The sequence below is a fragment of the Tursiops truncatus genome, chromosome 2 (genome assembly GCF_011762595.2).
Source record: "Tursiops truncatus isolate mTurTru1 chromosome 2, mTurTru1.mat.Y, whole genome shotgun sequence".
In the NCBI taxonomy this organism is placed as follows: domain Eukaryota; kingdom Metazoa; phylum Chordata; class Mammalia; order Artiodactyla; family Delphinidae; genus Tursiops; species Tursiops truncatus.
In genome coordinates this window covers 13,390,607-13,413,994 of record NC_047035.1, presented here as the reverse complement: position 1 = coordinate 13,413,994, position 23,388 = coordinate 13,390,607, and the positions used below count along the sequence as shown (strand labels likewise).

The 23,388-nt window shown below is 36.1% G+C and overlaps 1 protein-coding gene across 8 annotated transcripts in view; it reads right to left on the bottom strand.

Moving 5' to 3' along the window:
* Positions 1 to 7,828: 7,828 nt before the first annotated feature.
* Positions 7,829 to 23,388, bottom strand: part of RPS6KA5 (ribosomal protein S6 kinase A5) — a 181,935-nt gene continuing 166,375 nt past the window's right edge. For all 8 annotated transcript variants that reach the window (XM_073800118.1, XM_019919047.3, XM_019919058.3 and 5 more), the window contains 5 exons: positions 21,738 to 21,908; positions 18,170 to 18,361; positions 12,827 to 12,986; positions 11,301 to 11,464; positions 7,829 to 9,677 (listed from right to left, as the gene is read on the bottom strand). In XM_073800118.1, coding sequence (XP_073656219.1) covers positions 9,438 to 9,677; positions 11,301 to 11,464; positions 12,827 to 12,986; positions 18,170 to 18,361; positions 21,738 to 21,908 — 927 coding nt within the window. In that variant the 3' untranslated portion in view covers positions 7,829 to 9,437. The remainder of the gene's footprint in view (positions 9,678 to 11,300; positions 11,465 to 12,826; positions 12,987 to 18,169; positions 18,362 to 21,737; positions 21,909 to 23,388) is intronic.

Sequence of the window (23,388 nt, the reverse complement as noted above, 5' to 3'; positions counted from 1 at the left end):
TTCAAGGCCACCAAGGTGAAGTGGCCCCAATAAACACCCCAGCTTTTCAACTGAGAACCCAGAGAGTCCATGTGCCAGGAATAAGGGAAAAACTGAAACCAGCCCTAACAAAATCTAAAATCAACCCTCAGTGGGCTTATGGTGATCTGCCTGTACTCTACCTACTTGCTGGAAGAAAACAGAACCATTTTAGGAGGAAGATATCATTCAGGGCCTCCACAATTTTTATATATGCAACGTACAGTATTCAGGTAAACTTACTAGGCATCCTAAAAAACAGAACCAAATGACTGAAAAACAAGAGGAAATATACATGGACAATAGAAACAACCAATAGGTAGTAATTCAGACACTGGATTTATCAGACAAGAAGTTTAAAATTACTTTGATTAAGAAGTTCAAGAATATAGAGGAAAAGATTAAGAATTCCAGCAGAGACCTAGAGTCCATAAGAGAGTCAATGCATATTTTAGATCCCAAAATACAATATGTGAAATTAAAATTAATATTCATTAGATCCAGGATAACTGAATTGGAAGGCAGGTCAGTGAATATTACACAGATTGAAGCAGAGGGAGAAACAAAGATGGAAAACACAGAAAAGACTGTAAGATATATATGGAACATGGTGTAAAGGTTTGGAAGATTCCTAGAAAAGAGGAAACAGAGAATGGATTGGAAATAATTATTTGAAGAATGATTGGTTAAGAATTTTCAGTATTGAGGAAGAACATCAATAGATTCTACAAAAATATCCTTCAAAAATAAAGGCAACATTGAGCTGTATGTACCCTTTTAATGGGTGAATAGTATGTTACGTGAATTTTATCTCAATATATGAGGTACAAAAGGAAATAAAGGCAAAAGAAAGTTTCAAAAAACAAAAACTAAGATAATTCATTGATAGCAGACTTGGCACTAAAATAAATCCTAAAGAGAGTTCTCCAGGCAGAAGGAAAATAATCCCAGATAGAAGTAAAAGTCTAAGGCGACTGCTAAATGAATTTTTAAAAAATCTCCAACAAACTAAAATACTAGAGAAAAAAGGGGTAACAGAGAGTACTTGGTTTATTTAAAAAAGAAAACAGAACAAGAGAAATAGAGGAACAAAGAGGAAATGGGACAAATAAAAAACAAACTGAGATGGTAGATCTAAAACCAGGAATCAGAAATCACATTAACTGTAAAAGGACTAGATACCCCAAATAAAAGACAACTCAAAAATCTTAGGCAAAATATTAGCACACTGAATCCAATGATATATGAAATGAATAATATACCATGACCAAATAATACACCATGACCAGGAATGCAACATTTGAAAATCAATTAATGTAATTTATCACTATAAGAGGATAAAGGAGAAAAGTCACATGGTCATCTTAATAGAAATACTATTTAATAAAAACTCTCAGAAAGCTGGGAGTAAAAAATTTTGGGTAAATGGTATCTATTTTAAAATTTATATCAAACATCATATTGAATGGTGAAATACTGAATTCTTATTCTGAGCTCAGGAACAAGTCAAAGAGGTCCATTGTTACCACTTCTATTCAACATTTTGCTAGATGTTCTAGTAAACGCAGTAAGGTAAGAAAAGAAAAACTGGGAAGGGAGAAATGAAACTATCATTATTTACAGAAGATATGGTTGTATATATAAATGAAGAGACAAAAGAATCTACAGAATTATAATAATTGAAGTGAATTTAGTAAGGTTGCTAGATGCAAAGGCAATATAAAAAATCAATTATATTTCCATCTACTAACAAAAAAGAATTAGCTAATAAAATACAAACATCAAAAATCCAGAAATAGATTTAACCACTACATGTAAATCTTAAAACATTGCTGAAACAAATTCAAGAGGACTAAGTAAGTAGAGGGATATACCACATCTATGGATTGCAAAACCCAAAATTGAGGAGATATAAGTTCTCCTGAAATTGATCTATATTTTCAATGCAATACCAGTTAAACCCTAATGGATATCTGCACCCACCCCCAAGGAAACTGACACGCTGTTTCTAAAATGTGTATGAAAATGCAAAGGGTCAAGAAGAGCCAAGACTATCTGGAAGACGATCAAAGTTAGTAGTCTTTCATTATCAGGTATGAAGACTTTGTAAAAGTTCCAACTGCAATGCACTAAGCTTTTCAATACATGGGGCTGGGTCAAGTGGATCCTCTTACAGAAATAAATGAACTTTGGCTGCTGTCTCACACCATATACAAATATCAGTGCTAGATAGATTGTATGCCTAATGTGAATGGTAAAACAAGGCTTTTAGAAGAATTTAAGAATATCTTGATAATACTGGGGCAAAGATTTATTAAACCGGTCCCAAAAATCATTAACAATAAAAGAAAAGATGGGTATATTGGACTTCATAAAAATTAGTGCTTTCTGGTCATCAAAGGTCACCATTTGGAAAGTGGAAAAGCAAACCAAAGAGAAGATGTTTATAATAATACATCAGACCGAAAACTCATATCATTAAAATATAAAGAACCCCAGCAAATCAATAGGAAAAAAACAGATAACCCAATAAATATGAACAAGTGACTTGAACAGGCACTTAACAAGTGAAAATTTCCAAATGGCTAATAAAGATATAAAAAGGTATTCCACATATCATTACTTCTCAGAGAGATGCATATTAAAACCACAACAAAATACACACTTAGCATAATGGATAAAAACACAAAGAAATACACACTTGCCAGAATGGCTAAAACTAATAAGGCTGATGGTACCAAGTACTGCTGAGGACATAGAGCAACTGGAACTCTCATACACTTGGTGGGAGTTTAAATTAGTACAACCACTATTGAAAACTATTTGGCAATATCTTCTACAGCTAAATATACATCCATCCTATGATTTAGTAGTTTTATTCTTATGTATAAACCCAAGAGAAATGAGCGCATGTGTGCACTAAAAGATATGTACAGGAATGTTCATGGCATCTATAGACATAAAAGCCAAAAATTATACGCAACCCACATGTCCACCAACGGTAGAATGGATCAATTATACTATACTTATTTGATGGAATACTACAGAGTAATAAAAAAGAGCAAACTATTGTTATTGCTACATGCAACAACATACGTGAATTTCACAGACATTATGATGATCAAATAAAACCAGACACGAAGACTACAGACTGTATAATTCCATTTACAGGAAGGTCAAGAACAGGCAAAACTATTCTATGGTGACATAAGTCAGAACAGTGGCTACGTCTGAGTATGGACTGGGAGCCTTATCTTGATCTAGGTGATGGTTATATGGGTGCATATATACGTAAAAATTCATTGAGCTGTCACTTAAGATCTCTACACTTTATACGTCATACTGCATTAAAAATGTTAAAACCATGATCACTACTTATGTAGTGTTAGTCCTCCATTTTGACTGGTCTCTTTGGCCATAGAATGTCAGGGGTCTGGGTGGAAGGCAGTAGGAAAAGTTTGGGAGGAGGTAGGGGAACAGAGAGGAAAATGTTATCAAATGGGCCTCCTAGAAGAAAATCACCACCTTACATTGCAAAGCTTGTGTATAACGTTGAATAAGTTCATTTATCCACACAATAGACAAATTAAAAGCTATTTATCTATAGGCCATTGAAATAGCATTTTTGTAAAGTAGCCCTCTCCACGTTCATACCAAATGTTTGTATCTCAGAGTGGTAAGGTTGCTCACTTTCTCACATAGCATCATATTTTCTTATTCCTAAATAACTTTCATCCCCAAATTTATCTTTCTCTGTCCCAATCGAGTCTTTATTTCTCTGCTCTTAATTACAACCTATAAATGTTAGTCGATACGTATTGAGAAGTAGTGAGTGAAACACCAGTGTAGGGATCCATTAATGTGTGTGGTCATACAACTGGAAAACAAAAAAACAAGAAAAGTACAAGTGCTGCAGTGAATGAAGACAACACAGACGGCAGTGGATAGGAATGGCTTTCCTTTGAGTTGTGGCATGACAGTACTTTTACTCTTAACTGTCCACATAGAACAGAGGAAAAACTATGTTTTTCATCTTTTTATCTTCCATTTACTTTCTAGGAAGACAAAGTCTTATCTTTATGCAAAGCCGTGGAAGAATTTACATAGTTACATAGATTACTGCAGCTTAGATGATTTTCAACAAGTTTTCGGTTCCACACCCAAGGATACATTACCATTTTAGACAGAAGTGTACAAGCTGTAAATTAAAATGCCAGTCTTTTCAAAATTCTTCCAAGTATGTGTATATGTGGTTTCCTCTTCTTTGTAAAAATTCATGCAGTAAAGTTTTAGGGGTAGTTTTCAAAATTTTAGTACTGAAGTATTAAATTTATATGTGATGTAGCACCTTTACATTCTCCTTCTTATCCATCAAAAGAAAGAGAATTATTGTACATTTAATCTCTCCTTTTACCAGTATTTATGACTTGAGCAAATAGGAGAGCATTACAGTAACCGAAAATAAACTGTTATGAAGAATCAAATGTCTACTACGGCAACAGGTCTTTCATGAGGATTATCACCGCACATCCATTCCAACACAACAGTGCACATTTACTCGACCAGCCTCTCACAAAGTTAAAAATAAAACTGCAGTTAAGAATGTCAAGTTCCTCAACCTTACTGAATTTTAGAACAAATAAGACAAGAGAAACAGTGATTTTCCAATCTATCTACAAGCAGAAATGCCAGGAAATAAACCTGTAGTATTCTGCTCATACAACTTAAATTTCCTTTTCTAAGTCATGACATTTTGGGGGGTTGTTCTTTCTGTTTTATTCTTCTTTTTCAACATAGGAGGACTTCAAAACATAAATTAAAAGATCAAAACTGCTCCCTATGGGAAGGAACAAGAATTAAAATGGATTTTTTTTTTTTTTTAGCGAAGAGACAAATTTTACATAACTGTACAAATTAAAAATGTTATGCAGTGGAGAAGATTAAATGGAAACCACATCACGTTAAGTATTATCCCAGTTTCCTGTGCTCTGGAGAAACGTTGCTATATTGAATACTACTTGACCGATCTGAAGTATTCAACTCCTTAGGACAACCTAAGCAGTATTCTAAGTAGAAAAATATTACAAAATGTCCTTCCACCTATTCCAGCAGAAATACACCAGGAAAATTAAGCCTGAAGGATAACTACCAAGAATCCTGTCTGTTAATTCAAGTCTCCTTCTAAATACAAAATATCAAGCTTTTTACCATGTGCTCAAAGGAATAATGGAAAAGAGATGGCTGGCAATGAGCAGTACCTATTTTGCACTAATATGAAGAAGCCAAGACAGATATATTTGGGAGCCACTTTAACGTCTTACTCCTTTTTAGTAGGTAAATATAAAATACTGGCACCTGCTTAGTTCACAAATTCATGAACTAAAAAGTGGACAACTGCCTTAGGGAAGGGAAGCATCAATTACCTAATTACATAACAGGGAGCTGGGCATACAAAGAAAAGGGCTCAGAAGAAATATCTTGAAATCTCAAAGGTAAGAAATGCTGAAGATGAGGACTGAAATGAGACTAACCAAATGTTTTTAAGATGAAAAGTGTTGCCTCCTTGAAAATATACTTTTGCCCCATATAAACAACATTTAAGTAATTACCCTTAAGGGAAACATTCTAAGGAATACCACAATTTGGAGTTACTTAACAAGACAGCAAATAAAACCTTTATGCAGCTGTAGCAGCTATTTTCTTTGGATGGTTTATACTTAAACTATTTATTTGATGCATCTGTTATCTTATGATTACTTTTCCATTCCTTGAGTTTTATAATAACTTGAATTTAAATTCTGAATTTTATTAGAGCCTGCTACATTCATTTTAGTGCCAGATAAAGGTATCAAATAAAGGGGAACTCTTGTGTGGGGTAAATAAATTAATTAAAGGCCAGAAATTGGGGTGTTATGGTGTAAGACATTTGAGGGTCCAAAAGTCATACAATTGAAAGATATTTCATTATATTTCAATAATTCATCTATAATTATATTGCTATGGTGTAAGTAGCGTATCAGTATTTAACTTATTTACTTAGATCTTAAAAATATCAGAAATGCGATCATACAATCACCCAGATCATGTTATTGATCATTGGGAGAACACCCTAAGTAATAATGTGGTCTAACACACATATAGGGCCAATAACTTAGAAATTTTCACCATTTTGAGGTACCCTGTTCTTAATAAATATGACAATAACAGGTGCTTGAAATGTGGGCAAGGTGAATAAGTAGACTTTCAATTGTATACTTTTATAAAGTATTTGAGAACATACTCCAAAAATTGAGATACAAAAGGAATTCCCTTATTGAAAAAAATAGTCACAGCTATCCTAGTAGGTTTCTTTAAAATAACTTATCTTATATAAAGCCATTTGTTATTTATTTATCAGTAATAGTTATTTATCAGCATATCAGTTATTTATCAGCATATCAGCATAGTTATTTAAGAAATCAGCAGTAATATAAAAAAGTAAATAAAATAAATAAAAAATAAATAAATAAAAAATAAATAAATTAAATAAATAAATAAATAAAAATAAATAAATAAAAGGCAGTTTTTCAAGGGTAACTGAATCCGTAATTCCAAGACGGACCAGAATATTGAAATTAACTCAGAAGACTTGATTTTCTGTTCCAGTGGTTCAGTGGTTTTCTGTTTTATAGAGGTTTGGAAGAATTAATGAATTTCAAAACAGCTAATTTAATTCATTCAACCATAGGATCTGACACGGTAATTAGAAGAAACTGGTCTTTTAAAATGTCTTTCCTCTATTACTTTCCTTTTCTTATTCTTGCCTCCCGATTAGCTATATATAGTTACAAAATGTATGAGTCAGGATTTATGATGATATGAAAATTACATCCACTATAATCAATAAAGGAAGAAGGGAAGGGATGATTTGGCTCTATCTCCAAAACTGTTACAAAGAGAATTTAGTGTATTTGTTGCTCTTAAATCTACTTCTATTTTTCTCCTAATACCAGAAAAGAGTCCTTTCATTTAACATTTTCATATGGATTATTTTTTAGTTCATTTTTGATGTGACTAAACGAAAGCTTTGTGAATTTTAAAGTGCAATTCACTGCCACTAACAGCCTGCATGTACCATAACTGCTGCAAACTCAGCATCTTTCTGGTACTTATAAGTAGAGTGAGGATGAAGATATCCTCTAAGTGGGCACTCCTCTGAGTGTTTTCTGAGCTCTTCTCAAAAGCCCATTCTAGAAATCATTCAAGGAGGCTCACCAGTTGATAAATTAGCTTCTCTTTCCTTCCTTTCACTCTGCCTGCCGTTTTACCATTTCATTTTCTGTCAAGTCCTCCAGAAGAAGAGGCAATGAAAATAAATGAAAGTGAAACCCACTGATTTCCAATATTCACAATGCATCAATTATACCCTCAATCATTAGGGTATACCAACCATTCTTCTGGATCATTTCCCCTTAGCAACAAAGTCCCTTTGGTTTATACTTTACTAGTATCTTCTACTAGAATGCACAGTTTTAAAAATGTCTTGAAGAGCTAACTAACACATTTCTAGACATAGTCAACCTTACTATAGATATAAATGGACATTTTCTGATTATTGTAACCCTGTGCCTGATGGGGTCACATTCTGTGAATTAGCTACAGAGTTTGGTAATAATGCACCGAAGATTTCCCATCATTACTAAGAACGACCACAAGCTAGGAGTACAAAATTTTCATTGACTCAGTGAGAATTAGGTAGCCATTTGGGCCACTGAAAAGTATAAAAAGTTATTTCCGATAATCATTGTGGACAAAAATGTGAACAGGATAATACATTTTGAAAATAGTTTAATATTTGCCGTTTTTGTTGCCTGGGCTGTTAATATATACATTGGTTCAGTAATAAATATACTATCACATAGAGTGCAAGATTTTTAGTATTCATAACTGGTTGAAATTAATGCTGCTATTATCTCAAGAAAGGAATAAATAAATATCATGCCTAATTCCAAACTAATGCTCAAGAGGTTATCATTAACAAAAACTACAAAATAAACATGTTGGGCCTTTTTAAGCATGATTCCTGTAAACATCGCAAAAAATCGCTTTTCTCAGTCCTGACATTTCGTGTGATGGTTTTAAAACAAAATACAACACACAAATCCTATCACTTCTTTTTTGCATAGCGGATGAATTAATCATATTTTAAAATGCAGCAATCATTCAGTGAAATGTCTTCAGCACACAGCACTTGTTTTCGGCATGAATTCAGAACTTTTGAGCAATAAAAGTGCTCTGCATAAGTTTATAAAATATGCTTTCTGGATTTCAATTTAACAGAAAAATTTCAAAACAAGTCATAGTTATAATTCTAAAGTATTATGTACATAATATCTGACTACAGGAGGAAAAGCCTCACCGCAGCACAGCACAGTGTACAAATAAGCACAGTGTTTAATAGATTTCCCTTTAGGTGTTCCTCACATCAGTGCCTCTGGGGCTAATGATTACGTTATACAAGGCCCCTTCTACTTGTTGCATCCAAAGTGGAAGGGGGATGTGAGGGCAAATTTAAAGTAGATAATGGGGGGGCGGGGGGAAGGCAAAAATACAGTACATATGCTTTAAAGAGTGCACTTTATGAAATAGCTTGCTTTATTCATATTCTTTTATAAAGTGCAACATTACTTAAAACAGAGACATGTACCTTAATATTTTGCAATAACCATTAAAACAAATTGCCAGGAAAGAGCAGTGCAAAATTAAAAACATACATAGCTTAGCATGCATCTCAGATGGGTCCCCAATATAGAGCGTGGGACCTGAAGTTCTTATATCTTTTTTTTTTTTACTTTTTAGAAAAAGATTAATAATAGCAGGTTATCGTCATAGGTAACCATAAAATAAAAACAATAAGTTAAAATCCTCTCTGAAGAAATAAGTATATGCCACACATAAAATTCATTACAGACTCTTTTTCAAAACAGACCTTTTTTGCTGATAAATCACTGTTCAAAGGGTGCAAGTCTCTTAAAAACCCACGATGCCCACAAGGCGAAGCAAAAGGTATCATCACAGTACGAGGAACTCTTGTTGGCAGACATCTGAAGAACCTGTGACTTATTTTGTCAGCAGCTCAAATCTCACCAGTCCCTAATTAAATTGACAGACATCTTTGCTCTTTCAAAAACAGTCCTGTTGGCACCATGCTAGGTCACTAAACAGTATGACATGTGGTCTATTCACAGTAACATTCTCTGTCCAGTGCTTTTGGATGAGGATAACCAATTGGGTTTTCCTGAAAAAATTCCCTGCGAGGCAGATTCCAAGGAGACCAATGGGACACGTTTTTCAAAGCACAGAACCTGGCCGCAGGCGCACGATGAGGGAGCAGAAGGGACAATGGATCACCCGTTATGCGCCTACCGTTCCTATGCTGCTCAGTCTGAGAACTGGAAGAGGGTCTCTGGGTTATTGCTGTCGGCAGGATTGCTGGGCTGCAATGTCTTTGTGGGTGTCCTTTTGCCATGAGAATGGGAGGAAGAAGAGTGAGAGCTTTCACTGGAGCTGCTGCGCGTCTCGGTACTGGTGCTGGTCTTCTTCATTTTCCTTCTCTTCGCCAAAGGGGCCTTATCAACATTCTGAAGGCAAAACCCCTCTCTCTTGTATTTGTTAAAGGCCTAGGGGAGAAAACAAGGGGAACCCCCGTGAAGGTAAAAGGACTGAAGTCTTCCTGGACGTCATGACTTATAGAGAACTTGCGTTTGGCAAGCTTGGCAACCACAGCTTCAAGTTGTTCTGGGAACATGGTCCTTAACACCACTGTATCCAAAACTCCGGGCAGGGTACAGAAGCTCATGGGAAAGGGTTTCTGAGGGCTCTGTTTAAATCCACCTGTTAGGGCGTCCAGGAGTCACAATCCTAATAAATCTTTTGAAGAGGGCAGGGCTACCTCTCAATTAAAAAACCACCGACGGACTGGAAATTCTTGAAGAATGTCAGCAATCTAACTCACCTCTCTCCACCACTTTGACTAGTTCTGTGTCTGAGATTTAAAATTCCAACCACAAAGTCCCAACACAGAGCCCCTGATCTCCACTCCCACGTCAATGCAATCTGGGTACATCTTGGACACAATATATGCAGAGAAGATTAGCTCTATAAACCTCAGCCTGGCTTCCTCCTCACAGCAGCCTGTCTTTACTTTTCTTAGATTCAAGCTTAGGCATTGCTGAGTGACAACCTTACATCATATGTCACTGAGAAGATTTGGATCACCTGCCTCAAATGCTTGCAGTTCATCTCTTCACACCTCACCAGGTCCCAGTTTATTAATATTTTAATCCATTTCTGCAGCTGAAGAGGAAATGCTATCCTGTCTCCTTTCTCAAGATAATCCTTTCAGAAGTAATTTAATTTCTCTCTAACTCATTGGCTCCTTATCCTTAATGTATTTGCATCTGCTTGGCACGAATGTGCAGAATCTACAGTTATTGCTACGCAGTCTCAGCCTTTCAAGTATACAGTCTTTACTTAATACCAATTAATTTACTTCTTATCCCTCACAGTCTCTAGAACATATTATGCACAAAATGATTTTTGAATGAATGGACCTTCACATGTGCCTTAGTTCCTAATGCCTATTTATAGCTTTTACAGACAGTCATTTAGCTTATTTGAGAGAGAAAGTGTTCTAATATAGACTTGTGGTTGCCAAGGGGGAAAAGGGGTGGGGGAGGGATGTATGGGGAGTTTGGGATTAACAGATGTAAACTGTTATATATAGAATGGATAAACAACAAGGTCCTACTGTATAGCACAGGGAACTAGATTCAATATCCTGTGATAAACCATAATTGAAAAGAATATGAAAACGAAAGTGTATATATATGTATAACTGAATAGCTTTGCTGTACAGAAGAAATTAACACAACATTGTAAATCAACTATACTTCAATAAAACAAAATTTTTTTTAAAGTTCTAATAGTATGCATATTGTTTTCCTTACCAAGTCAAAAATTTCAACTATTCAAATATCAGACTACTGCCTCATCTTGCAAACTCATTCTAAATGTCAAATAAATATTTTGTGGGTTAGCAGTGACTCTGGTCCCCATGCACGTTGTGTTTATAAATGTGTTTATATCATGAAGGGATTTATAAAAGCATATCTAAAATTAAAAGAACCCATTTTAAAAATTGTATTGCTAAGAGGGTGTCTCTTAGCAATAGATTATAGAGTAAGAACATCTATCTGATCCCTTTCCAAACCGCCCTACAAGTGCAGAGCCCAGAGCCTTACATGGAAGGTTGCTTTCACACAGGTGTGCACAGCAGCTCCTGAAGACCCTAGAATGTCTGGAGTCATCAGAGGGTTTGAGGATAGCTGACTGCCATCTTGAAGCCATTCATTGTATCTCAAGCCAGACATTTTAAGTCTTTTATTTGGATCGACTGTGAGAAGTCCTGTGGGAATAAATAAGATATTTTTATTTTATGATTTGTCATTTCAAACATAGTTTAAAGTCAACCTCAGACATAGATCTCAATTATGTTCACAAGACATGATGGTTTCTGAAAGGCGTCAACCTCCTACAAAGATAATTACGTACATTTTCGTGTACATTTAAATCCCCTAGTGAATACCGGATGCTAATAATAAAGCCCACAGTAGCCTATATCTGGAGGCTGTAGGCTAGCTGGCTTTCCAATCAGGAGAAGATAACCACCTAAAACAAGGACTCCCACTAGTGACCAGGCAAACTCCCGCAACACAAAGAGTACCGAGATTTACTTCATTCATGTACAGGGAATGTGGAGGTATGGAGATGGACACTCAGAGAAGAGCTGCGGGGAGGCACACAGACAAAACCCAGGTCTCATCACATTATAGGACAAGTGCTGTAGCACGAGCCACACGCACGGCAGGCCCAGGGGAAAGACTCAGCCTAGGGAGTGCGGGCATCCTGGAAGGCTCCCAGGAGACGAGTCCTGGGGGATGAGCCGTAGTGGGTTTGATGAAGAAGGGTGCCCTTCTTCAGGGATTAGGAATAGCACGTGTAAAGGGAGCAGAATCCGAGCGCTCAGCACATTTGAGGAATTCAAGTGTTCGAGGATGGTGGAGCGAAGGTGACAGGAAGCAGAGGCAGGCAGGGCCAGGCTGTGAAGGGCTTTGAATTGTGAAGGCTGCACTATGGAGTTTGACCTGAAGCTCACGGGGACTGTCTGAAGGATTTTTAACAGAAAAGAGGCATGACTGCATTTGGCTATTAGGAAGGTCACTGTGCCGATGGCTGACACGTAAAGTGAAAGGAAGTGAGACAAGTTGAAAGCATGTTGTGGATTTTAGGAGACAGACGATGACAAGAACTAAGGTGACAGCCATGTGAATGGGGAGGAGGGGTGGCTGGGAGGGATGCTGCGCCTGCAGGACCGGGTGCCTGGCTGCGGAAGGCGAGGGAGGTTGCGGGCATCTAGGGTGATGCTGGGTCCTGTCCTGGTGATCTGGCTTCGTGGCCATGTAAAAGAAGGGGGAAAGGAGGAGGCACATGCTTGGGGGAAAGGAGAGTAAACAGGAAGAGGTTCATTCTGAAGGTGTGAGACTGAGATGCTGGTGGATCCAAGTGCTAGTGCACGTAGTGAATGTGGATAAGATTACTGAGGGAGAGCATTCTGAGAGGAAAATAAGGCTGAATAGAGTAGCCTGAAACCTTTTAGAACACACAGGGACTCCTTGAGTAATTCACAAACAAATATATGTCATGGGTATGATTCTACTTCAGTCACTGCACATCATATAAAATATGAAATTTTCCATTAGATTCTTACCTTGGATCAAATCTTTAGCCTCTTGGGATACATTCTTCCAGGCTTCTCCTTCAAAGGAGAAATCTCCCTTTTTAATTTTCTTCATGATTTCCACCGCACTGGTGCACGTCAAGCTTTTGTCATGAGATTGGAATGGAACTTGCCCTGACAACATTGTATACTGTCAAGAAAAAAAAAGGAGCAAAACAGAATGTCTGCCAAAATCACCATCAAAGCCACTCTGGTAATTTCATGACCAACTTAGCGTAATTTCCTAGATATTACACTTAGCATTACTGCGTTTAAAAGATTACATGGCTTCAATCACTGAAACAACCAACACATTTCAGACTTGTATATAAAAAGGAATGGCTTAGTATGATATCAAGATTTAAAGCCATTTTGATAACTGTATTCAGATAAGAAGAATAAAAAAGGGATACTCTAACCATCTCAAAAGATGGTATTAATGTTGACAGGGGCGTGTGTACATGCCAAAGGAATTGCAGGCCTGGCTAAAATGGCCCAGCAGGGATCAGGGGACACACATGAGAATGGATCCTGAAGACGCTGAGCTGGAGTGGGTGTGTGGAACATAAGACCTGGCTGACGGAGAAGAAATTATTGCCATGGAAACACTTGTCTGAGACTCAGGATTCAACATCCTGGCAGGGACACCTGGAGCCAGTACGAGTAGTCAGCTGAAATGGCTCTTTGAAGCTCGAACAAAACTGTGTACTGGGATCAGCAGATGCACTGATTCGTAAAGCTGCAGCAGCAGTCGCTGTACTATGGACACGGCACACTCAGAATCACCCGAGGAGGTCCAGAAGACACGGCAAATTACATGCATAGGTGCCCATCACCTCTCTCTGTTGCACCAATGCTTCTTCCTTAACTCACACCTATGGCCTCACTGAGGGGGGCTCCCGATGATCAACTGATGAAGGAAGAAAGGAAATTGGGCCTACTTGTCAGGTGGGTTGGCATTCTTTCACTTGGGTGCAGCTGGCCTGTTAGAACATGAAAAGCTCAGTGAAGACACCAGCTCAGGACAATACCCTGTGGGGTTGGGGTGCTGTCCTTTAGGACTGTGCTGAACCAATGGCTGATCCACTGGTGCTGGGTCCCCCATATCTAGAGTCTATGGGCACACGACCCACTTGTAGAATTCACGTTTCCTGTTCCTGCAGCCTTAGGGTCTGCTCAGTGAGAGGTCTTGGTTCCACGAACTCAAGGGATCAGCTCCACTTGGTAACAGTAGGTGGCAACTCAGTGGTGCACCCTCTGCTCTCCCTCTTTCCCTGCCTCCCTGGGATTATGGTCCTTAGGTACATGACAAAACATAAGCTTTAACATCAGGTTCTGCTTTCTGGGGAATCCAGACTAAAATATCTTTCTATTGTTGATGAAGATTTTGACCTGTTTCCAGTTTGGGGCATTTTGAAACATGCTGCTATATATCTTCTTGTACGTGTCTTTCGGTACATAAAAATACACGTTTCTGTGGACTGTATCCTTGAGATTGGAACTGCTGGGTCATTTGGTCTGTGTATGTTTGGTAGATACTGCCAAGTAGTTTTCCAAAATCTGCTCGGCTTCTTATCTTACCCCACTTCCTAACAGATACATTTGTGGCTAAGTACAAGAAAATATCCTTCATATTACAGTTTTCTCGCTCTCATGTGTAATAATTCAACAGGCTTTTGCGTGGAAAAACTAATTCTCTGTCTTTGGAAATCTTTAAAGGAGACTGGTGACAGGGACTTTGTAGAAAAGATCCCTTTTCTGGAAGAGTTAGAATTAAACAAACTTTAGGGCTCCTCTCAACTCCAAGATCTTACAGTTTAGTTGATTATCCAGGAATCAACTTCTGTTAAGAATAATTCTGTATCTGCAAACTGTTTGCAAATGGTGTGATAAGAAAGTATCTATATACATAAAGATATACATCTCTTTCTATATATGTGTGTATATATATGTATGTATACACACACAAGAGGGAATTAGGGAGAAAGGAAAAGTAAATGTGGCAACATGTTTAAATGTTCACAGTGTTATTCTCCCAAATTTTCTCTAGGCTTGAAATTTTCACAATAAAATTTGGGGAAGAAATTGAAAAAATAAGAAATCCTGAATAAATCTCTTGGAAGAAATATGTTTTAAATGTCATTATATTCCATCCTGTGGGTATGCTATATATTCCTATGGGATAGTATATAATCCTATCCTACGTTTTCTAAATACTGTCTGTTAAGCTCTGAATCATTGTGTGCCTTAACATTCATATGCCAAAGAGCCAACCCCCAATGTGAGTGTATTTGCAGGTAGAAACTTTATGGAAGTAAAGGTAATGAGGTAATGAGGTCATGAGGGTGCAGTCCTCATCCAATAGTATTAGTGTCCTTACAAAAAGAGACACCAGGGAGCTGGCTCTCTCTCTCTCTCTCTAAGCGCATGCACTGAAGAGAGGCCATGTGAGGACGCAGTGAACAGATGGCTGTTTGCAACCAAAGGCGAAAGCCCTCACCAGATACCAACCTTCTGGCACCTTGATATTGGACCTCCCAGCCTCCAGAACTGTGAAATAAATTTCTGTTGTTTAAGTCACCCAGTCTGCAGTGTTTCATTATGGTGGCCCCGAGCAGACTTAAGACACTGTGTAAACTCTATTTTAATTAAAGTCCTGTGAATTTCCAGTGAACTGCACATACATGACGTAGACTGAGTTGTAATCAAGGCTGCATGGTATGATGTGATGCATCTTCCTGAAGTATTTGTTTTACCCAGTGGGGGTAACATAAATTATTTTCATATTAAAGTATCCATATTCATGTGTATTAGATGCAACATGTAAACGGGCCATAGATTTCTAAGGCAAACCAGACGACCCCCCCAGAAAATTTTGTGCTTACTATGGGATAGCTCAGGCTTTGTATCTAGATCCTCTGGAGATATGCACTCATTTATATGGAAAAGTTTGCAAAGCATTCTTCTTATTTTTTTTTTGGACAGTTTAATGCAGATGCTAACTATGCTTTTCATCTGTATTTCGTGTCTCTAAAAGGCAAGGATTTTTAAAAACCACAACCACAACCTATTATTACAACTAAAACAATTAGCAGTAATTCCTTTGTATCATCCAATATCCAGTCAATATTCAAATTTCTCCAGTTGTGTTATATACATTGTATAAATATATCTGTATGACTTAGATTTACAGTTTGAATTTAATAAATAGATTTGAAATTAGAATTTGTTTGAATCAGAATTCAAGTAAGATGCAAACACTGTTTCTTAAGTGTCTTTTAATCTATAGGTTCCCAGGCTATTTTCTTCTCATAATTTATTTGCTGGAGAAACTCGGTCGTTTGTCCTGCAGAACTTCCCGCAGTCTGGCCGTTGTGATTGTACTCTTGTGGTATCATTTAATCTGTTCTTTGTCCCCTGTTCCTGTTTAAAACTTGACAATTAGATCTAGAGAGAAGCCTGGCTTCACCCCATGCCATTATACAAAGTTATTTCCACAGACACGGCATTTGGAGGCTCTAGAATACCTGTCTGCATGTCTAAGATGGTCTTTTCAAACCTTAAAAAGCATGGTAATTATATTTGGCCTGTATTTAAGTAAGGGCTGTTTTACAAGGGGTAAACATATTATTGCTAAAAAAGAAAGGCTCTTTTTTATTTAGACGAATTTTTTAGGAGAGTGCTACTGAAATCAGTTTAAGTCAAACAAAACTCTCAAATCTACAGAAATTAGTTTTTTATTTTAATTTAAAAATCATATTCATAAATATGTAATTTCAGTTTGAAAATTATAAATAATGACTTAAAACTGCTGAAATAAAAACCATATAAAGCTTAAAAATAAAAGAACCATCCTGCAAGGACAACTGGCTTCCATTGGGGGAAAACAAACTGACACCAAAATAAATCCCAGATGGAGTGCATAAGTATAAAAATAAAACATAATTCTAAAGGAAAATTTAAGAGAATATTTTTATAATCTTGGGTTGGGGTGGAGTGACAATCTGACATCAAAGCCAGATACCACAAAGGAAAAGACTAACATATCTTACAACATAAAAATAAAAAAACTTCTCTATTTAAGCCTCTCAAAAAACAAAATTAAAACCCCATATTACTACAAAGTTTTCAAAGACATGAAAAACCAGAAAAAACATTTCCAATATTAATGGCAGACAAAGAATTAAAATCCTTAATAGACCTTTAAGTTTCCATAAGAAAAATTTCCCCATAGGAAAGTTGGCAAAGCTCATAAACAGCAATTCATAATAGAGAAAATAAAAATGTTCAAATACACGAAAAGATTCTCAAACTGAATACTCATCAAGAAAATGCATGCAAATTATAACAGTAGGAAATAATTTAAAATTGAAATTGATAGTAGCCAATGTATTCACATACAGTTGATGAGAACATGATCTGATAAACCTTCTAGAAGGAAATACAGGCATATATGTCAAAATAAAGATCTATATATCCTTCTCCTAGGAATCTATTCTAAGGAAATAATGAGATATCAAACTACATATATAACATAATCTCATTTGTTAAAAAAAACCCTGAATATATATACAAATATATAGAGAAATCTGTAGAAAGATATAAAGCATACATAATAGGGGGTAGGGATGGGAGGAGAGTAAGAGCTTACACAATATTATCTCTGTATGATGAGATTACGAGTGATCTCACTTTGTTCCTTATATCTTTCTCTGTTGTCTGAAAACTTCTCCCTATGATTATGCATTACAGATTATATGCAGAAAAAGTAAAGCTATTTTGAGAAAAAAACATGCCGAGATTCTTCTAGCTTAATGTTCTGTTTCTGATCCCGGCATCCAAAGAGAGTTTGTGAAAAGCATGCTCACCACGATTACTATAAGTTACTATAAATATTTTTAATTTTTTCTATTAATTTGTTAATTTATCCTAAGTGATATTCCTTAATTACATTTTAGCCTGAAAATCTCAGAGAATATATTTTAAAATATTTTTTCTATTAATGAGTCACTTAGCTATTTTCACATTATATCTAACATGCATATCTTATGAAAATATACTACTGCTTCTTTAAAAATACATATATACATAACCGTAATTCACATTAAACACAGTTGCCTTAAATATTCCAGAATAAACCAAAATAAAAATTCCTACATTTTCTCCAATGTAAATTTTAAGAAAGGGAAATAGTCTTCAGTCAGGCCTTTTACTGAAAAGAAAAGAAACCAATTTGCCAATTTTCTCACAAATGTAAGAAAAACAGCAAAGAGAGAGATATACAGAGGACATCAGAGAACTGACTGGGTTTAACGGCCTGACATATGAACTCACCAAAATGACACCCAGGCTCCAGAGGTCACAGGACTCATCGTAGCCGTTGTGATTCAAGAGCTCTGGGGCGGCGTAGTGAAGAGTGAAGCACGGCGTCTTCAGAGGCTGATTATCGGGTGGCTTTAAGCGTGCAAACCCAAAATCAATTACTTTAATTTCCAAATTGTCATTTTCATCAGTGAACAATAAATTCTGCAAGATACAAACACTTCATTACCTTCTCATTAAAATGTAATGGGACTTGGTGATGCATTTATGCAATATTACCTGTCTATCTATTTACACTGGATTCAGATACAGAAAGGTCTGACAGGGTGGGTCTGGGACCTGGATGTCAGCGTACTGTCACTCTCTGCTTTATACTTTTCTGTATCACATCAATTTGTACAAGGTCATGTGGAACATTTTCAATGGGACCATGCCTCTTCTCTGTCTATGCTTTCCCTTCTGCTTGTGTCTGTCTTCGACCTCCTCCACCAACCTCCCTTCCAACCTGGCTCTCAGGCATCTAATCCTCATTTAGAGATGCCACCAAAGAGAAGATGGAGATTATTATATTTTCTTCTAGCATTTACTTTTCTTTCCTGGCACTTATCAGCTCTGCAATATTAGTTCAATGTCTTCACCCACATGAGACCATAATTCCATGAGGCCAGCAACTGTGCGTCTACCTTATTCATGACTCTCTCATGTAGTAGATGCTTTGGTAAATATTTGTCCATTGAATGAAGTCATAAATAAAACAGTTAGACATCATATCTAGTAAAGCCTATTAAAGAATACATGGTGGAGACATATGTTTCAGAAATATTTTTTCCAAAACAGTTAATACTTGAACATTTTTGATGCTTATGGATATTACCCCTCTATTATTCAGAAAACATTGTTATTTTGAATCATTTGCCAAGCCGTGTCAATCACTAAGGTTTTACTGATTACTTTTGTATTTACCACTTGTTTAAAAAAATCTAACTGTACTGATGGGCAAATTTTTATGTACATTTTTATTAGTACATCAAGCTAGTATGCACAGTGATTGAATCTGATTATATTGTCTTTAGACATCCTAACAAAATCTGTTATGCGTTTTTGACCATTAAATTATTCCCCAGTTCTGGAACACCATTTGCTTTTTAATATTATTTGAAGTGAAATAATATACATCATAGAATGCTTCACTGATACAAAGAAGAAAAATCTTCTAGGCCCCCATTCAAAAGTTAGAAATGAATGAAGTGGTAGGAAAGAAGCAAAAAAATTAACTGAAAAGTTTTCTTAAATTTTCTATTATACAAAATGCCTAATCCTGAATTTGTGATGGAATTAAAATGTGAATATAATTCAATGTAAGGCTTCACCACAACTGAAGTCATAGCTGGGGTTCATGGACCGGGTACTTGGGAGAAGTCTCAGCAAATGACCCCTGAACTCTTCCACAGCACAAGGCACTGTGCTACATACAGAGCAGTGGATGAAGCACACCTGGCCTGTCCTCCCAGAGCCTACAAGACTTTGGAAATGACTTTAGTGTCTTCTATACTAAGACCAGCTAAGGACTTCCTTGTTCTTAGATCTTGAAATGGAGGAGACATGGCACACCCCTCTTCACTCCTCTCCCAATTCTCAAAATGTAGTTGGGTGTGCATGGTCAGAAGTGGCAGGAATTAGTCATTCAAACCACATTTATCTTTGTCTCAAGTTCTGCCAGAAACTAATTTGATAAAATTTCTCAATCTTTCAAGAATATGGGGACCAGTTTGAAAAATACAAAGCAGCTTACTAAGAATGTCAGCCAGCTTCTAAATTTATTTGATTCTCACCTAGAAATTATCTTGCCTATGCAGAATATGAATACCACATAAATATCTACCAAAACATATATAGTCAGATCTTAAAATGCTACATCAATGCGAAAGGGATTAAACTTTTAGCTTGAAAATAATATACTCTGCCACTTAAAAGTCAAAGTGAAAGCTATTTTATTATGAAAGTGTTAGTACAAAGGCACATTTTCATGTCTCCAAAATATATGTTGATTTAGGACTATAACGGTAGTAGAATGTCTTTAATAATCAGACAATTCTTCTTTTCAAATGATTATTTGAAAGAAAAGCTTTATGGCAGATAAGAATTAAGCTATGTGAGTATCTTTTTACTCAGTAAAATAGGAAGGCAAATTTCAATTCCGCTGGAGAGGACAGTTGCATCATTTGAGACTCATAAGGTGACAGATGGCCAGTTATCAAAGAATAAAACATGTGAAAATGAATTCTAGACAGTCATGGAACAGATCTTTTCAATTAAAAAAATTACATGCTTGTTCCTTGTCTATCAAAAAAAAACAGTTAAGTGGTATGCTTTCACATTTAAAAATAGACAGCAAATCTCCAATGTACAGAGTGCCATATTTTTAGTGGGCGTTGTGTGGGAGAGCGAGAATTGTGATGAAGGAAGCAGAGGGGTAGCTATCATAGTTGCAAGTTCATAAAACACAATTCACTTTTGATTAATTACGAGTAATATGAATAACAGTAACAGAAAGTACATAGAAGCTTAAATATTTTGGGACTCAGTCAATTATATCCGAAGGCACAGAATTCCATTTTTAAAACATCCTCTTCCTACCAATAATCCAAGGTACTTAAATAAAAGGCAAAAATGGTGCTTTTTGAGAAAGATTCTTTTGTAATCTAATACAAAAATAAACACCAAATTATTATTTTAAATATACTTAAGGCATTATAATCACATGGTAGTTAAAATTGAAATTCTATTTTAGATAGTAAATATATAGAATTTTGCATAGGATAGAGGATGATTCATTGTTATTCTTTTATAAATTATTGGGTTTTGTTTTTAAATTTTCATTATTCTTTCAATGATTTTCTAAAAGGGAGGAATTTTCATATTTTTGATACTAAAAAGGGATCATTCTAGAGTTAGAACCTTCTTTCTTAACCTTTTGAAAGAAAAAATATATAAAAAGCTGCTACTTCTACATTGCTACACAGTTCTATAAATATTATAGTACATGAGCAAAGAAAAGCACATGTAAGGATGGCATAACTCATTAAACAAAGACAATGCTTTATATTTAAAAATTTAGAACACAACAACATACATTGCTATTCATGAGCTAATCAATTTGATTACAAAAGTAAAAGATAAGCTTTCAAAATACACTGTTAAAATCCCTCTAAAATGGTATACATATAGCAGGGGCATTATTTTCTGCTACAAAATTTCCATTGCTATTTTTAGTCCACAATTGTTGCATAAAGTACTTCTTCCATAAAAGGCTCTCACACTTACAAATATAACCTCAAGATGATCAGCCGGCAAAAAAAAAAAAAAAAAAAGACCGAACGAAAAGACAAATTTATTTTAGACTGAAATAGAAAAGGAAAAAAATGCAAGAAACGTGATATTTGCAAGTATCTATTTAGCAGAAAGCCCTGAAAATAAAAAATCAAAACAACCCCCCCCCAAAAAAAAGCCCACACATATCTGGGGGATATTTAATAATGATGCTAGATTGCATTATATGAGAAAACATGTAATTTTATACCTCGGGTTTCAAATCTCTGTGTACCACTCCAACATCATGCATGTGGCTTACAGCTGAAACAAGCTTCCGCATGATGTAGCTGGCTTCTGTCTCACTGAAGTGTTTCTTTCTCTTAATGCGTTCAAATAGCTCTCCCCCGTTCAGAAGTTCCATCACTAGAAATGTGTGAAGCTAGAAAAGAAAGAAGAATAATGTGGAGGGCCTTAACAAAGAGGAGTAGAAGCTTATCAACGTATAAAACATTTCCTGACTATGAACTATTACCAATAAATTTAAATAGTCCCTTGTTAAAATAGTCAACAGCGACCCTTATATTTTAGGGGAAAGAGCTGAAGGATAATGTGACTTTTTTAGAGTTCTATTTTGGTAATGGAAAATTTCAAGTACTGCAGTGAAATTTTTGTATATCCTTTCCTTGACTAATTCTTTCATTTGAATTCCATTCCAACCCTCTCTATCAAGTGTACATATCTTTCTTCTTAAAGTGTAACCTAGTACAGATAATAATGTGAAATTGGCTGCTTTAAATACCATAGATTACTGATGGAATATGGGCAACTACCCCCAGGAGGCCTGACACACACATTTAATGGCAAATTTACCTTTTAAAAAAGGCACGGTTGGATGATGTCACTTTAAATCTTCTGTTAGGGCTCAACAGATTAGTTTCAGTGTTCCTGTTAATTCCCATGCCAAATACCCATAACTCACTTTGGGCTTTTTTTTTTTTTTTAAAATAATTGCTTTTGATCCCAAGGCATTATCTTAATTAAATAGTATTAAAAGTCATGTATTTACTATGTTTTGCATACATTCCCATAAAGAAAATAATGTAGGAGCTATTGAAAAGCAAGGGAATTACATCAGCTCCCCAACGAACACAAATGGTTTAAAAAAGATACAAATCAATATTCAGATTCAAGTGCTATGCCTTATAGCACCAATGTCACTCAACAAACGAAACAAAGTATGCTTCCCTTTGAATTAGCAAAGTCCAGGAAAATTGCTTCATTAAAAAGATGATTATAAAGACATTATCCTGCACATAGTGGGCAAATTCTAGAAGGTGAATAACGCTTTTATCAAGAGAATTGCTCCCAGGCTATTAGAGACCATGCTAATTTGAGTTTCTACATCAGACAAATTAAGATCAAATCTAAAGGTCTGCTACAAGTATATGCCAGCAAGCTTTAAAAAAATGAGGGGCAAGACCTATAGTGGTTTAAGAGATAGGTTTTAGAGTCAAACCTGCATCTGAATGCCAGTTCTGCTACTTACTTATGACCTTGGGGGTGTTACTTTACCTCTATGAACTTTAGCACCCTTACCAATGAAATGCAGGTAACAGTGAAAAAATGTATATATAGTAGCTTGAATAATGGCCCTCCAAAGATGTCCATATCCTAATCCCCAGAACCTATGGATGTTACCTTATATGGTAAAGGGGTTTTTCAGAAGTGATTAAGGCTCTTGAGATGGGAAGGCTGTCTTAATTATCCACCAGAGTCAACAGTATGAGATGGGACTATGGAAACAAAAGACTGGAACGAAACATGGAAGGGTCACAAGTCAAGAATGTGGGCAGTCTCCAGAGCTAAAAAAGAGAAGTAAATAAGCTGTCCCTTAGAACCTCCAGAAGGAACCAGCCCTG